Below are 18612 nucleotides of genomic sequence, written 5' to 3' on the forward strand. Positions count from 1 at the left end.
TGGAACAACTATCATATTTTCATAATTGTCATTCCACGTGTTTGTTCCATGATGCAGAGTAGAGCGGCACACACGGACACACGACTTCACTACAGTGAAATTACAGGCTAGTGATATCGCCATTGTTCCAAGTGAATACTTTCACTGGTTACCTTGGGAACGCAGTGAATGAGCCGTCACTAGAGAGACTGGCTCTCCTGGCAGTTCTGTTCATTTACTGTCTCCTTCTCGCTCTCCTTATCAGGAATGTGTTTAAAAAAAAAAAAAAAAAAAAAAAAAGTCCCTATCTGGTTTATGAAGGCTTTACCTTCATGAGTCGGACTCAGCTCATGAACACTGAATGAATAACATTTATCTGGTACGATGAAATTACATGAAAGGTTAATCATCCCTGTGGGAGAAATGTGACTATTATAACAGCAAAGGAATACTTCAAAAGAAAATAAGTGCGACTTTCAGGGTTTTTCTTACCAAAATTTTAGAAGAGGGACGCTTCATCCAAGCTACTTCCTGGTATTCCTGCTACATCGTCTTCCTTCCTGCTCCCTCCGCCCCGCGTGTTGTGTTTATAAGTGTGTTTATAAATGTGTATTGATGAGAGCGTTTAGTGGTGAGATGCGTGCTGGCTCAAACAGCAGGACATCTGACATTTACAACAAAACAGACCCTCTGTCTTTTATACTGGCAGCCTGCCTGACTGGCACTGTGCCTGGAGAGTTTCGCACCTGGATGTGTGTGTGCGTGTGTGTGGTGTGTGTGTGTGTGTGTGTGTGTGTGTGTGTGTGTGTGTGTGTGTGTGTGTGTGTGTGTGTGTGTTTGTACTAATGTGTTGATGTCTAAGAAGAAATAACCTGTTCTGTTTGAGTACACATGTGAGCATACAGCATGTTTGGTACCATCAGCATTGTGTGTATGCAAATTTGGCATGACATCAGGAGTTTTTTGTGGGTGGATTTGTGCGTTTTTGTTAGAAGAAGAGGAAGAAACAGAGTGGGAGGGGAAACAAAAATGGTGTTGTTATTGCATAATTAAGCTAGCACCGTGCTAATTTGCCCTGAGTCGTTGTGAATAAACAGAGTTACACGTAAATAAAACAGCTTTTGTATTACCCTTCTGCTTAAAGCTGCAGGTCAGATGGAATTTGTGGTTTGATGGCACAGTTTTCTGCAAATGTTCTCGTCGGTTCAAAACTTAATTTTCGCTGTTTCATATTGTAGATTTTAGAGTCTGTGTGCCTCTGACGACTTTGAGTTGGACGGTGCTCTGTTGGCACAAGGTGATATCACATGTTTCTGTGCTCCAATCAGATTTTAGCTCCTCAAACAGATACAGATAGTCTGTAGTTGATTAGTTTGTTTATGTCACCGGAGATGATGCAGTGAAATCTGGTCAGACCCGCCCACAGTCCCAAAAAAGCAGTTCAGCTTCATGTGTAAACTTTTATTAAATTCTAACTACGGATGTCTTTTTCCTAAATATCACTGACATGAACAACTTTAAAGGTGATATAAGAAACATATAGTGGTAGGAAATACATTGACCTGATTTAAGTGTTTTATGTTGTTAATTAAATAACGCCACAAACTGCAGCCTCCAAAATTACCAAAATGTGAATTAACCTCTAAAACGGTTTAAACAAAAACGGAAATTAGATCCCCTTGAGGGTACATGTACCTAATAATCTGGCAACTGAGTGTATCTTTGTGTCGTTGTGTATTGTGCATACCTAAACAGGTGCTTGCACAGATTGTGTGCACGGTACACGTGTCTGAACTTTGTGTTAGATTGTCCATGAAAATTAGCTCTCTGTTCCAAACTAATGAATTTATTTAGTCATTACTGTCTGTCACATGTTTATGTTTATGTTTATGTGTGTGTGTGTGAGCGCGTGCGCACATGCGGGGCATAAATGCAGACATAAGGAAGCTTCCCCTTCCGAGATCTTTCGTCACCAGCCACGGGTTTCCTCCACCATCACCATGTGAAAGCCGGCTGACGCCAAAACGTGTGGAGGTTTCCTCTGCGGCATCAGCTTTAAACAAAAAGACCCTGTGACACCCTTGAAAGCAAAACAGAGAGGAAGAAAAAAGGAGAAAGATAATGAACAAATTCAAAAAGATGCAGACAGACAGAAAGGTCGGTAGGGTTGCCAGGCAACACAGAAATTCATGATATGTCAGGCGTGGGATGTCCACCATTGACAAATCTCAGTCACCATCAGCACACACACACACACACACACACACACACACACACACACACACACACACACACACACACACACACACACACACACACACACACACACACACACACACACACACACACACACACACACACACACACACACACACACACACACACACACATGTCAGCCCTGTCATTTCTCCATCTTTACCTCCTTCCTGTTTTTCTTCCGTCTCTCTTCTCTCTCTCTCTCTCTCTCTCTCTCTCTCTCTCTCTCTCTCTCTCTCTCTGTCGGTTCAAACTCACCCAAACTTCCCTTCTTACATTTCTTTTTCTCCACCTCTGCTTTTCTTCCTCGGGTAGGTGGCTGCTGACCTTTTAATGTTCACAGCCCAGGCAGGTTTTAAGGAGTTGAAGGCGGGGGGCAGGTCTGTGTCGCCCTGGCACAGGTTAAGATCAGAAGGATCAGAAATCCATGAGAGCTCTTGAAGATCTTAAGGAACATCAAAGGCAGATGTTTCTGAGAGGGCAGGGACCATGTGGAGAGCTTTAGTAGCTGAAGGACCGGGTATCTTCTTTTTGAGACCGGGCGAGGTCATTTGGGTTCAGAACTTTTCAAATCAAAACAGTGGATCATTAATTTACATTAGAAATTAAAGTAAAAGATACTAATTATAGAAAAAAAATTATAGTCTTTGACAGAGAAAAAACAACAGTGTTTGTCATGACTTTGATTTGGCCAATAGCGCAATGCTTCCTTATTGTTTTCATTAGCCCATTTGTCCGAGCATATGCTGCTTTTATTCATATGTCCAACATCAAACAGTATTCCCCACTTAAGAGACGACTCAGGTGAGAGCTGGCTGCACAAGTTCCTGCTCCAAAACTTCCTCCAAAAGTTGGGAGGCCAGACTTTAAACACGCTGAACGTTTGGTCACACAGCTGTGGCTCTCTGTCAGCAGCCTCCTGCTCTGGCTGGTCGCCGTGTCTGTGGGATTAAGCACGGAGCCAGGGGAAGCCACAGTTGGAGCTTTGCTCAATACGGCAGCCATCATGGGGAATGTGAAGGGTGTTATTTTCTGAAGAGTGACTGTTGGTGTCCCACGGGTGGCTCAGCTTGCTGATTTCTGTGGGATTATCCAGGCATGGAGCGAAATCCAATTCTGCAAGGCAATGCCTGCTCGCTGCTCTGACCAACTCGCTCCTCTTTCTTTCTCTCTTCTCCCCCTCTCTTCTTCTGTCTCCCAGGTTCAGACCCTAGTTCCCTCTCTCCCTCACTTCTCAACCAACTGCTCTCTACGAGGGTGGATCAAAAACTCTGAGAGACTGCCCCCGGTGTGACCGAGCAGTGACGTGTGTGTGGAGGAGAAAGCTATAACTTGAATGAATAAGTGTTCCATGTTTTTGTGACCACCATTGCGTGCGCATTTGTGATTTTGACATGGACTTCAGCAGAAAGCGCACATCAAAGTTTGTGTCACATTTCTGGGGAACAGAAAGCAGTCGCAGGGAGCCAAATCCGGCGAGTGGGGGAGGTGGGGAGCAACAATTGTTGACGGCAAGAATTCACGGTGCACAATACTGCAAATGTCAACGAAAACTCACCTGGTTGCCTCCTGACCTGACCGTAATGTTCTGCCCCTCTTGAAATGTGAATGTCTCTCAAATAACCTCTGAGGGCTCAGTGCTTCATTGTGCGAGGCTTTCTGAAGCATTTCATGGGTCCCTGTTGCTGATTTCCCAAAAATGTGAAGCCCGCCCTCTGCTCAAGTCCATGAAGCGATCGCTGATACACCCGGGATCAGTGGTCACCTTAAAACGTCCTCTAAATAAGATAAAGATGAAGATTAGCCAGGTTAAGTAGCATTGTACCTGCATGATGACTAAAAGCAGTGCTGTGACAACCTGCAGCCAGTGATGCTGCACAGACAAATTTGGTAACTTTTGGTTTTTAAGAGAGAAGAGCATATTAGCTTGAGGAATTGACTCCTGTTTCCATTTTTGCTGCATTCTTTTTTTTATTTTCCGTCTGCTTTCGGTTATGATGTCTCTCCGCTGCTGTCCTCTCATGACTGCATTTCTCGCCATTCTCTCCACACATTTAGGCCCTCAGAAGGTCCATTGTCCCCTCTGGTATCTGCCCCTCCCTTTTCTCTCTAATCAAATAGTCTCCATGAGGAAATGCCAGCAAATTATAGCTTCTATTCATATCTGATGGCCTATGAACTCGGTGTACAGTGTATGAGGTGGTGGGTTGGGTGGCGACTGTTACAGTGGTGGGTTCAACAGAGAGGGACAGGATTTAAGATGGAAGTTCCTGGGACGTGACCAAAGCAACAGCACATTTCCTACTTGGGTTATCAGGCCTGCGCACATGCAAACACGTCCACACACTGTAAATAATATAAGCAAACTCAATTATGCATACAAAGAGAAAAACACACAGAAAGTATGCACATAAGCTCTCGCATGATTACACGCACCAAAGTGTATTTACTGCAGACAGACACGTATAAACACCACACTGCATTATTGCACAGATATAATCACAAACCGTTGCATGCAATCCTTTGGTCACATGTGCAGGCACCGGCACGCACGCACACACACACACACACACACACACACACACACACACACACACACACACACACACACACACACACACACACACACACACACACACACACACACACACACACACACACACACACACACACACACACACACACACACGTTTAATCTGGCCTCTGCAGTTGGACGGGAGCTGCATACGACCTGCTAATTAGTGGCCAGAGGAGGCCTCTGTTTGTCTGCTCTCTTCCTGTTCAGCTCAGACACAAGTTTCTCTGTGTCCTATCTCTGCCCTGAAAGATAGAGAGGGAGGGAGGGAGGGAGGGAGGGAGGGAAGGAGGGCGATAAATGAAGACCAAGTGTGTTTGTTTGTCGGAGGCGCAGCTCATTTTGCGCCACGGGAAGTCTTTTCGACCACATTTTAAAGTGTTTTGACCCTTCGAGGAGGGCCGAGCAGGAGGAAGAAGGAGGGATACCATTGGAAGGTCAGGTAGCTGAATCTGTTGTCACACGGCTGGATTAATTTCATCTCCAGATTCAAGGGCTTCACTGTGGAGTGATTTTTCTGGTACTGCCTGTCCTACTTGAGGATCATGAGAGGAAAGTAGTTTTTCACCGGCGAGGGAATGGCTCAAACTTGAAACTTGTTGCTCTCTTCACTGCAGCTAAATTGCCTATTTTCTCGTCGTCCGTATGAGAAACTACGTTGTCTGCACTCGCCTCCCATTTCTGTGTGTTTGTGAGGAAATCCCTGCTCCTAACTCGTCGCACTCCCACTTCCGCTGCTTCCCCTCCTCAGCACAAACTCATTTCCCTCTTCCTGCTCTGTCTCTATCTCGCTCGTCTCCTCGGCATCCATCGACTGACACAAACCCCAAAGTAAGTGTTGAGTTGGATCCTGGCGTCCTTTGATCTACCTGTGTTCTCCTCTCCCTTCTCTTCTGGCTGTCGGTCCTCATCCCAGGCAGTGGTTTGTGTTTCCCCTGTCGGCTTTGGCCTCTCTTTACTCTCTCTCTCGCTTTATTTCTTGCTAATCAGCTTGGGTGAAAGCTTGAGATTTAGAATAACTGAGAGATGAGAGGTAGAAGTGGGAATAGATAAAGGATGTGAGAGGAGAATGAAAAGTTAAGTTACAGACCATGTTATGGGTAATTCCTCATCTCGCTGTGCTTTTAAAACATAATTTCAGGGGCAGTTTTCTATAATCTCATGTTCTCTATCTTTTCTCCTGCCCTCGCTTTCATTTATTTTTTATCTCCCTGTAGAATTTACAGAGAAATCTCTTTCCTTATTGTCTTGAAGCTTTTCTCTTGTGCTTCCTTTCAGTGCGTCTATGAATTACTGCTCCCGTGCTTGTGGCATTTTAAAACTTCTGAAACTCATTGTTAATTCATGGTGACATGTTAGTTATTTCTTTGAAATATGATTGAAAATGATTGGTTGCCTCTTCCATCACATTTTGTCGTGCTGATTGTCTATTCTTCAGTCAGGACTGAATGTCGCTGTAACCCTGTAATTTCCTGTCACAAAGACGATGCTTCCACTTCTCTCTGTTTCTGTTTCAATCTGCTTTCACTTCCAGTAACCGTCTCAACTTGGAAAGCTTAATATTCATGTGTTACGTAGAACTGTATCTTGTCCTGGCTTCAGGCTTCAAAGCCACGCTGTGCATTTCCTTCCTGATGACACACATTAGCAATACGTGCACATCCACACAAGGCAGCGGGTTACTCACAGTAATCTCCTGATTATTGTGAATCCATGTATTCATGCAGCAGGCCAGTAATCAGGTTCTCCTATAATAACGTAATTACACAAACATCGATCGAGGCTATTAAGGCATTAATTCCCCAAAAAATTTTGAACCGTATAGTGGAACTAATATTAAGTTAGGAATGGTATTGGTGGTTGTATATAGCATGTATGATGTTGTGGCTTTGAGGAAAGGTAACATTGCCAAAGCACTTGACAACCCCCGTCAGATGCTGCCCACTCTCACCGTGGTGCTGAGGCTTTGTTCTTGGTAGTGTCTTACTTTGGTGTATGAGCATAGTGTTAGCGTAGCATCCTGTGAATTTATAAAGCCTTTGGTAGGTGAAGACAAGTGGTAATATTAACACCTTTGAAGTGTTTTTCCACATTAATATGACACTTTGTGTGTACTTTAAAACTACGGGGATCACTATGGTACATCTAAACATGCAGCGTGAGATAAATTGCTGTTACTTGAAGTCTCAAAATAAATGTGAAGATGATTTATTGCACATTTTAACTGAACTGAACCATCGGCAACCGACTCTGCATGCCTCCATCAGCACGCTCTCAACCTTTCCTTCAGCTCAGTGAGTGAAACCTGCCGCTAACCAGGCTGTCACGTCGAATCAATGTCAGTTTTTGGCTGCAGCCACCTGTGGAGCGAAGGCTCAGACGACTGGATCTCCATTAGCTGGTAATGGCAGTCTAATTGAGAGCTGATGGAGACAGAGCGGCGAAGTGAGAGAGAGGGGGCTTTGAGTTTGAAAGCCCTTTAATAAAATGCGCTGTGAAATAAATCTTAGATTGAGCGCAGAGGGTGTGCGCGAGAGAAATCATCAGAGGACTGATTGCTCCATCAGCCGGAATGATTAATCCGTTTTGAGTGTGCTCAGTGCGTGATTGATGGCCTGATGCAGTGTGGGTAATGTAGTAGCGGACAATGACAGGGTGAGAAATGGCTGTTTAATGAGGGAAGGAGGTTGGAAGAAGGCGAAGGAGGGAATAATGGAGTCACAGGGTTGAGAAATATATCTGAAGCAATGTTGAGAACAGCCGTAGCCACACATATGAACTTGTCACCATGGCGACAAGTTACCCACTGATCCCATTAGGAAGGGTACGAGCAGGGGCAGGTTGCCAAGAGACACCTCAGAAATGAAGATGGAGTGTGGCGTTACGGGAGAGAGACACATCCAGAGGCTGCGTCACTGGAAATAAATGTTTTGTCTCTTTGGCTGAAACGACGCTCGGCCCTGTAACCTTTTCCTTACTTCACATCACTCACTCTTGGTTTTCTTTCTTTCCCGGCACACGTCTGCCTCACAGATAAGGGACCTTTTGGGCTCCAGCTCCCTCGCGGAGCCCTTTGGGGCTCAACCTTTTCACCAGCGCCGCAACAAAATGCAACGTGAAATTCTCCTGAAATGCCCAGAGAGAAGCCTGTTATATAAAGGACCCGAACAAACATTTCCTTAAATTAAATCTTAATCATTTAACTTCAAATGAGAGTTGATTTTCAAACTGCTGCAAGTCCCTGTAGATAAATATCATTGATATATTTATTTTAATATGCAAATTACAACTTAGACATATGGAAAATAATTCTTTGTGTCCCATTAATAATCTAATAACATTAGACAGGGGCTGTTTTTATTAGCACTGGAGCTTCATTGGGGAGTGGTGAGAATCGATGGGGACTCCAGAGATACTCAAGGAGAGAAGATAGAATTAAAGAGGGTTTATTGGTGTATTGGATTCAGATATATTCAAACTCCCGATCTCTAAATGTAAAGCAGAGAACCGAACATAAACTATGAGACACTTCATCATCCCCGAATAAGATAAAACAAAATAGTTCATTGAGAAAAGTTAAATATTTGCAAGCACTCTTATTCAGCGATGGTCTCATGCTCCTGGTTGCTTTGTGTTTGTGTGCTTTTAATCCTGAGTTCATTGAGTGATAAATTGCTCGGTTTACCTACTTGCGGGTTTTTTTTCTGTTTGATTTCTTTAAGACTTAGTTTTACATTTTTTGCTAATTTTTGTCACCTTTGCCACAATTTTGAAAGTTCAGCGGTTCTTGTAAAAGCGCCTCATTAGAAAACAGCAGCTGCTTTCCGAAGACAAAACAGATTCTGTTTTGAGAGGTTCGACCGGACTGTTGTCTCTACTGATAAAACGGGCACACATTCCCTGAAACATAACAGCAGTTATGTTTCTCTCTTCTTCTCCATTCAGACCATGTGATGAGACCCTGAAGCTGTAGTCCATGACTGATCAGCAGCCACCTCTGTGATCAGCTAATGAATTGAAATTAAGGCTCTGTATTGTATATATTAAGGTTTGAGATTATAAAACCTCTTATCCTGTTATATTTTAGGATTTTACCTTGCAGCACAATTATCACATTAAACCGTTAAACCCAAAGATTGTAGCTATTAAAACAATCTACTGCTCATTTGAAGGTACTCGCAACAGTTTTATAGCAGGAAAAAAAAAAAGCTTAAACAAAACCTTGTTGGTCAGAATAATCACAGAGGACCAAGAAGTCCTCAAGCAACTCTTCTCCAGGATAAAAAAAAAAAAAAAGCATAAAAAAAAAAATCCAAACTTCCTCCAACCTTTCATTTTGAGATAACACCATCCTGAATCTTACATGATAATCCTATTTAGTGAACACGCTGGAGTGTGAATGAGGGCCTTGAGCTGAACTCAGAGATGACTGAGCTCATTTATTTGGTTGTTTTCTGTTTTTCTGTTTGTAATAATGCGCCTCGGGTGAAGGTGAATACAAAGATGGGCAAGAACCAAAACAATGGTGACCCTGAATAGACCCTGCGTATGTTTTGTATGAGTTTATGTTGCTGTGCTCTCCAGCTTTCATATCTGTGCAGCTGGACTCTTCACTTTATGTTCCAAACACAGCTCATTACCATGATACATCATGTGTGGGTCTGTTGGAGTGGATAATAGGCCAGCAGTGCTGCAGTACATAATTAATAATATAATTAGTGTGGTGTGTTTGTGTTTGGCTCAATGACTGAAGCACTGCTGGTTGTTCCCATTGGAGTCATTCAACTAAAACGTGCACAATTATAGCTGTGGAAAGAAATGCGGGCATCAGATTGTTCTTGTTGTTGGCGAATGCGATATGTTTAACAAATACTTATTAACTCGTCATTTCTCTGTTTTTCTGTCCGTCCCTCTCTCAGGACTCGAAGCGCTCCGCGGACATCGTCACGTCTCCGTCACTGGACGTTTTCCTGCCGGAGGACGAGGACAACCCGTACGAGTCGGTGACCACCGCCGTCACTCGGAAACCGTGCTCCCTCGATATCAACCACCGCCTCAACGCCTGCCCACGCAATGGTAGGACACGCAAAGACAATCACACTTTTAGATTGTGTACCAGCTGCAGTGCAGGATTCAGTTTCTTAAATGAAGCTAACCCCTTCCTGAAAACGTTCATTCCTTTTTCTTAGTTGTTTGTTATACTGGAATGTTTAACCTTATGTACATCATCTTAAAAGGAAACTTTACAGACTTTTTATGTAAACCGTTTTAGGTCTTGTTACTATTACTACTAGCTTCTGCTGCATATGTGAAAAAAGTTGTATAAAGCTTTTTCTTTATGTGGTGTCACTTGTAGCCCACTCCTCATCTGCAGGAAATTGCGAGGGTCATATGAGTCATATGACCTGTATGACTCACACGATGTGGGTCAACGACCCCACATGAGGTCAAATGCCTCCTCAATCAGTCAGTTAGAACTGAAGGAGCCTTTCAGATGACGTCTTCGAGGACTTCAAAGCGAGTGCAGTTGCCTTCAGGTAACACTTGAAAACACTGTGACCTGGAAGACTGAGAACCTGCACAGACTGAAAGACACCTGGCCGGTTGGTCTTTTGCTGATTTACCTCCTGCGATTTAAGAATAGTTAAAAAAGTCCTCCAGACAGGTGCGTTTAGTCACAGAGAAGCAGGGCAACTAAATAAACCCTGTCTAAATAGGGGTTTATAGCCAGAATAGATTTATTCCTGGTTCAAGTGTACCTTTTCCCTGCTATCCACAGTCTTCAAATGTGTTTCCAGTGTTGGATTCAGAATGAGCGAATCCTCCCGCCTCTGACCTCTCAGTCGATTCTGTTTGCTCGACACTTGTTTGGTCTGCGGCGGTTATACTTCGACACCCACGACAACAAAAACACCCACAATGTGCTCTTCACTCGGCTCCCATAGCGATGCTACACACTGCACGTTGTCACGGCAACTGCATCACCGGCTGGTGAGTCACCTGTATGTTGCCATGGGAACTGTCTTGCTAGTGACACTCCCCCCCCCCGAACATGAGGCGACTGTAGAGGCTTGGTGTGTGTGTGTGTGTGTGTGTGTGTGTGTGTGTGTGTGTGTGTGTGTGTGTGTGTGTGTGTGTGTGTGTGTGTTTCCACGCTGCATCTCGCCTGTGATTGGCTGCAGAATCGTGAAGTGCTGAACTGTCAGTATACAGTGCAGATTGTCTGCGTGAGCCGGGAGGTGAGCTGCTTCATGTCAAACTGTCTTTAGGTGGAAAATTGCTTCACTGACGTAAATGAGCAGTGTGGGTGTTGTTTGTTCTCGGTGCTCTGAGTGCAGTAACCTGACTTAATGAAAGCGCGAGACTCAGAGAGTGAGATGGAGAGGTGAGGCAGGAGCGAGAGGTGAGGCATTTCCATACTTTTGGTAAAAGATGACTAGGGATGCATAACGCCTCACCGGCTGCAGACACAGCCTTGTTGCAGGGAGACAGACTGGATGCTGGGATGGAAAGAGAGCAGATCACACTCGCCGTTGGCGAAGTTGGAGGGTCGACTCGGGCTGAGTCTGCTTCATGAATGTGAATCTGTGACGCAGCAGGAGCGAAAATCCTGGATTCCTGTTTGGAGTCCAGTCACATGTCAGACTAATTGGTCATGGGTGTGAGTCAGTCCCTCTTTATCTGCCTCCGAGAGGAAGGATGTGATGATGAAGGAACGGGGAAAGGCGGGCTGAGATGAGGAGAAGGGAAGAGACGAGAGAGAGTTGGTGCATCACACTGCAAAAAATGATCCTTCTCGATAAGAATGGTTCGTTATCGAGTCTTGAAACTGTCTGTGCTGGCAAATGCTTTATTAAGCCAGCCGTATGAGATAATTACTTTTTTGTAATGCAAATCAGCTTGTTTTTAATGTTTCATGATCACTTTCATTTGATTTTCTCGTTGGTAGGTTGTAATGAAACTGAAATGAGTCTTGGGATTTGGCAGCAACAATACACAGTAATGCAATTGGAGGAAGCATAGATGACAAATATTAGAATATATAAATAAATATCAAATATGAAGAAAGCACAGCGTGAGTGTTTTACACTGTGCCAAGAACATATCGCGTACAAATTGATAAATATTTGAAACGGGAATGAAGGAATAAATAATTAAATACTGGTGAAAAATGCCAAGAAATGCCAAGAAATAAATGTAGCATGTGTGTGATTAAAATCTCTAAATAGATCCCATAGCACTACACAACCTTAAACAAAATTTTTTAAAGTGTTTATTCAAACAAGTGAACGTCCACATACAACCAAGTTAAACTAAGAGAAACGGAATTTGATACAAATGAAAACCAACCCTTTTTCTAAATAGTTGAAGCCCTGCTAGATATCCTGCTCTCCTGTGCTGCTGCAGTCTCACCCTTGTGGTGATGGAGACACTACAGTGTTCCCCGAAGCAGCATTATCAAACTCCATCTGCCGACTGTCACTCAGCCCAGCCGCCACAGAAACACTCGGGACCTGTCGTCACCGAAACTGTCAACCCAAACAATTCCCTGCATTTCACGGGTGTAGTCTGAGATTATCTGAGATGTCCTGAGAGTCTCCTCGACCTGGTAGAAACACAGTGCCACTTTAGATGCCGCCGTACTCGTGGGGTTGTTATATCTCATTGCACCACATGCCCCCTGAAATGGCAGCTGTCATTTCAGACGAGGAATTATTTTCTTTTGTCATGCAAAGTACGCTGAACGCTGATTTGTGTGCATAATCCTGCTGCTCGATGCGTCAGGCAGTCATTTTGTGCATCAAATCTGGATTATACCTCCATCTCAAGAACAGCTTAATAATATTTCTTCAAATTTGCCACAAATGTTCAAGAAGACTCGAGGATGAACTAAATGGATTTGGGGGGGGGGGTCAAAGGTCACCGTGGCCGCACATCTGTCCCATCCTTGTCAACGTGATATCTCACGAACAGCTTGAGGTCATTTCTTCAAACCTGGCACAAACTGATACCATTTTGGGGGTCAAAGGTCACTGTGACTTCTCAAACATTTGGCGACGACTTCAACATTATGACAAACTTCCATTCAAATGTCTAGTAGAATAACATGGGGAAGTGATGACATTTTATATCTAAAACGTTAATACCTTCACTCTGACACTGAAATGTTCTGCAAAATACTTTTCTGTCCATTATTGAACACCATAACTCAGAAACAGACGGGGAGATTGTGACCATATTTCATTGGATCGTGAATTGGTGACACTAATCTCGGTTGTACAACTTGATACTGTGCTGATTGTAAAGATCTTCTGAGCGGTCAGTTTGAAGATGTGTGTGGAGCATCTGCATTTTAGAGTTCGTCGATTCTTTACATCCACATTTAAAGCAATCCGTAGTCCTGGCATGCAGCTACGTAATTGTGAAACGTAGCAAGGTAGCAGGGACGGTCAGATCACAAACAGCAGCAGTCTCAAACACGAGACACACAGGAATGCAAAAATAAGCAGTTATTTGGAGGCATTGGTTTTTGACAGTTTATATAAAACATGGCTGTTGTTTTGTGCCTCAGTTTAAGCAAATATGTCACCAGACAAAAATAAATAAATGACAGATTTTCACAATGGCTATTTCTTCACGGTTCAATATTTGCAGGTTTAACCTGAAGACATTTCAGATTTGTTTTTTTTTGGTATTAAAAGCAAAGTTCTTGATACAATTCCTGAATGTTTGCGATTCTGATATTCACGCCATTTAACAGTCCAACGGCCGCACCAACAATAGCTTTGAAGCACACGTGATTGCTGTGTTATTCACGGCCAGATTACAGACACACACAAGCATCTCAGGTGAAATGCGATCCTGCAGGTAGCATAATGGTGAGCAGGGACCTGCAGGCGAAGCCTCGCAGCCTCCAGTCACGTATGGAGCAGACAGAAAGCACAGAGCGTTGCCAAGCGGTTAGAGCGAAAGTGCTTCTCTTCTGATATCGACTGACTGAGACAAACACATACTTGTCTTCAACGAATAAACAAGCCACTGCCGACGTGTGCAACATGAAAGGACAAGCCTATGTTGCTATGTTTGTGTCCCCTACAACACTTCAAAAGTCCTCCATATTGTTTCAAACATCTCAGTCATACAGGGAAATATCTGAAATTCCTGATTTATAGCAGCAGTATGAAAACTATAGTTGGCCTTTTTCTTTGTCATGTGACCTCTTTGCACTTGGGTTGATCACATTTTAGCAGTGGCAGAATTTGTAATACTTTAGGAGTCTTAAAAAGTTGCTGCCTGTTTGTCTCGGCTTAATCATCCTGTTGATTTTTATTAGCTGCCACCTGGATTATGTTAAAGAGGCACGTTAAAGTGGCGTTGTCATAGCAATTAAAACCATGCTCTATCTGTGAATGAATTCAAATTAGCCAGTCACAGGTAGGTACACACTGCAGTGCCACTACCTGAAAGTTTTAGGAACAAAGACTTCAGTCCATTAGTTCCTTATTCTCCCTCCCATGTTAACTTTCACCGTCTCTTCTCTCTGGTAGATAACGCGATGATGTTGCTGCATCTCGCTCCATTTATCCCACTTTGTTTGTCTCTGGAGGCTCAAAGTGCCTAATGGCTGCATGTAGTGGTGCCAGGGCTTTGCCATTAAAAGGGTCGAGGCCCATTGACTTGTTGAAAGAGAGGCAATAAAGTGTCTTCCTGTTCACTGCAAAGAACGTTTAACACACGGTCACACTCAATCAGTTTTACATTTATTTTAGTTTTGAATCTTAGATTTCCGTTTTTTAGTTTAGTTAGTAAGATTTGTTTCATTGCAGTTGTGTTGTTTTGTTTGTTTGCATTGACAGGCATTTCTATCTAGTCTTTAATATCTAGTTTACTTTTTGAAGTCCAAGTTTTTCTAAATCACTTTGGTGCTGTGGTTTTGGGACAAATGGTTTATTTGAGGAGCTGTCCTTTTAAAAGAGACAAAAGTCAAAAGAATAAAGTTAATCTATGCACTTCAGAATATGAATTATGAACTGAAAGAAACAAAACGTGTAAGGTGTTACTTGTCTTTATTATAATTAATGCACAGGCTATAAGGAAGTGGTTCTTTTTGTATTCAATTTTCATTTTCAACTTCATTGTCTTATAATTTACTTGAACCAAACCTCCAGCAACTTTGTCATAAATGTAACTGAAAAAACAAGCTGATGTATTTATTTACAGTGTAAACAAATACATTCATAGTGTATATATACTGTGTGTAGGTAAGTTGATGGTAGTGATGAAAACTACAATATAGAACACTATGTACATGTAAATACACTTAATGGCTATTGTAGAGAAAATTGCATACCAGACGTAGAATCAGAAATGGGGTTTGATTTCATGAAAATCTTAAAAATTCGGATTTAAAATTCTCTGTGGGAACGATCTTGTACAACCGATACCCAAAACCACTTCGAAAAGTGGGAATTGAGAAAATGTTCTCAAAGCAGAGCATTAACAAAACGTAATACCTTTGATTCACCTTTCAATTATTTATACTATATATATATATTTTTTTTTACGGTTACTCAGAATTTGATCAAATCACGACTGTGGTGTGAAGAGCTCAGTTGTAATTTGACAGTGACGTAGAAGAGAACATGTCAGGGAAGCTGCACACACACACACACACACACACACACACACACACACACACACACACACACACACACACACACACACACACACACACACACACACACACACACACACCCAGCATACATATGAAACGTTCTCAGAGTGGCGTCGAGGCCGAGCTGATGGCCCCATGAACACCTCTGTTAGGCGAGCAGGAAGACGACGGCTGATTGGACTCGTGCTCACACCAAACACTCACTTAGACGCACACCTCCTCTACACACCGCTGCATGCCTGCGGTAATGAACCGTGCAGCTGGCCTTGGATCTGCACAGAGACGTAGTCGGTGTAAATACTGGCTCCATCATGCTTTGTATCACGTACGCGTCTGTGTTTGGTCGGCGCGCCGAAAACATCCGAGTCTGTGAAAGAATGTTAAAGCATTTAAAAGTTGTACATATTAATAGATTATCTCTCACAGTCTCACACACACATCAACATAAGGCATACGGATGTAAATGAGTATGACAGCCTGCATTTATGACATGTAGACACTCGTGCATGTGTTATGTATTTGCGCTTGTGTGTATGCACGCTCACATACAAACACACATTCCCTCTGGCAACGAGGACTGTGTTTCCCAGGAGTGAGCCCAAAGCAGATCACACACACACACACACACACACACACACACACACACACACACACACACACACACACACACACACACACACACACACAGACATATCTCACATCCATCATCAAACGCTTAGGTGCTGACGGGCTTATTTACTCAACAGGACAAAAAAACCCTCAGTTTTTATCTATATATGTTACATCCTACCTATCGTCTCTCCCTCTCTCATTTTTCCATTTTCTATTTTATCTATTTACGCCCACAGCTAATCATCGATTTCGCTCCAGAGCACTTCCTTTATAATATGTGTGTGTATTCCTGGCTGTCTTGAGCTCCGTACTAGCACTGCCTTAAGTAAGATCTAGTAGGCATCACCGTCTGTGTTTGCACAGGCATACACACACACACACACACACACACACACACACACACACACACACACACACACACACACACACACACACACACACACACACACACACACACACACACACACACACACACGTTTGATTGATGTGAAAGCGCGCCGGGAAGCTGTGTCACTTTTCCTGCAGGACAGATGTGTGTGTACATGTCTGCAGCCAGACTGTAGAAAATAAAAATAAAAATAGGAGGGGAGATGGTGGCAAATCCTGGAGCAGCAGCAAACACTTTCAGTTTTACAGCAGCTGCACACCGGAGCTGTCAAAATGGAAATGGACAGACTGAAGTGGGGCTTGCAAAATCTTCACACAAGGTTGAGTTATTCAGATTTTAGTGAAGTATTTTAGCTATTAATAACCGTATGTGAAGTTATTAAATTGTGTTTCAAGGACTCTTGGTTGTGTCTAAATGTGTTTCATGAGGCGTACATCTTGGTAAACCTTGGACTTCTCTCTCTATTGCGAGTTTATTTTACCGCTTGTCTTTTCTCATTATGATTACATCTCTAATGAGGATGTGACCCCAGAAGGAAGTTTGAAGTGTCCTCACACAAAGTCCAAAAATTAGTTGTAGTTTAAATGCTTCTTGGATGGATATTTTAAACATACTTTATAAATATCTCAAAAGTTTGGTTGTGCTTAAAAAAAAAAAAAAAAAAAAAAAAGATAATCATGAGCAAGTATCAACGATGCAGATAAACAATAAGCAAAAGCTCAACTGTAGTGAGATAACAAGTAAGATCAAACATAAATTGAGTTCATACACGTTTCAAAGGTAGTTGTCCTGTTGTGCAAAGCCATTTGAATCCTGACTTCCTGGAAGGGGACAAAGCAAAGATGGAACCTGGGTTAGTATTCTTTGATTTTCTGCTCACCTCTTAAACAATCAGATGTAATGATGCTCCAGCAACAAATGAGCAGATGTTAAAAAAAAAAAAAACGTCTTTAAAAGACACGGTAACGGTGTCAGCTAAGTGTACGACGGCCTCTACTTACAATTGGACACCAATGACTTTGACCATGTCAATAACACTATCCAGAGGCGGATCTCCCGCTGAGGTCCTTATCTTCATGTTATTTGTATTTGTTGTAGGCATTTAAACAACCTTGTCTGAGTTTACAGTTTCATGCATTTTAGACTCTTGATGCGTTTATTTCTAAAAATCCTTGCTACAGCCCTTCCACTATCCGGGGTTTTTAACTGTCTCAACATACTGTACATGTACTGAAAGGAAAGAATCAGTCATAATCAAGAATAAACTATTTACAGAAGAATGACAAAGTTGGACAAAACCTGCCAAAAATGCTGGCAGGAAAGTGACAAAGGAAACTACAATATTGTTCAAGTATAATGACATAAAAATATGACACTATTCTTCTGCTGTCTGTCACCTATTTGGTTGTTTTGCGAGAACACAGAAGATTAAATGTCCTCCTCCGCATCCTAAACAACCTGTCAAATATGATGTACAGGTGTTTGCAGCACATTAGATAACGGGACACTGTATATTGTGTCATTATGCAAAACATCAGCAGAAGCTCCACGTTTTTCCCAGTTTGCATTTGTTCTTTTCGAATAGGTGAAGAGGATTTGTGGGAGTTGTGAAAAATCACACCATCAGCAACATCCCAGTTAAAACGAGGAATTCTGCTTTTATGTTCAGTTTTTCATTTATGATGAGATAATTGATCTTTCATAACGTATCTTTAAACTACAGTGATGTCACTGTCAGTGTGTGTGTGTGTGTGTGTGTGTGTGTGTGTGTGTGTGTGTGTGTGTGTGTGTGTGTGTGTGTGTGTGTGTGTGTGTGTTAATAGTCCTGGCTGAGTCTCGCATCATAATTGGATGATATTTTGCCGTCTAATAGGATCCATGTAGGCAGGTGGCAGTTGACAGAAAGCAACTGGCTTGTGTGTGTGTGTGTGTGTGTGTGTGTGTGTGTGTGTGTGTGTGTGTGTGTGTGTGTGTGTGTGTGTGTGTGTGTGTGTGTGTGTGTGTGTGTGTGTGTGTGTACCTGTGACAACTGTATCTTGGGAAAGGTGTGTTGTTTGTGTCTCTTCCAGTTGATTAAGACAGATGCTCTCCCCATCTAAAATTTAATTCGGGCTATTTCAGCACTTC

General features: G+C 42.7%; 1 protein-coding gene across 1 annotated transcript in view; it reads left to right on the plus strand.

Moving 5' to 3' along the window:
- anks1b (ankyrin repeat and sterile alpha motif domain containing 1B) overlaps nt 1–18612 on the plus strand; it is a 196613-nt gene that overhangs the window by 90170 nt on the left and 87831 nt on the right. The window contains exon 11 of the mRNA XM_069715820.1: nt 9730–9886. Within this exon, the coding sequence (XP_069571921.1) occupies nt 9730–9886 (157 nt within the window). The remainder of the gene's footprint in view (nt 1–9729; nt 9887–18612) is intronic.

The sequence above is a fragment of the Brachyistius frenatus genome, unplaced genomic scaffold (assembly GCF_029030835.1).
Source record: "Brachyistius frenatus isolate BFR_SWC_R1_liver_20210118 unplaced genomic scaffold, ASM2903083v1 Contig_148, whole genome shotgun sequence".
Classification (NCBI taxonomy): Eukaryota; Metazoa; Chordata; class Actinopteri; family Embiotocidae; genus Brachyistius; species Brachyistius frenatus.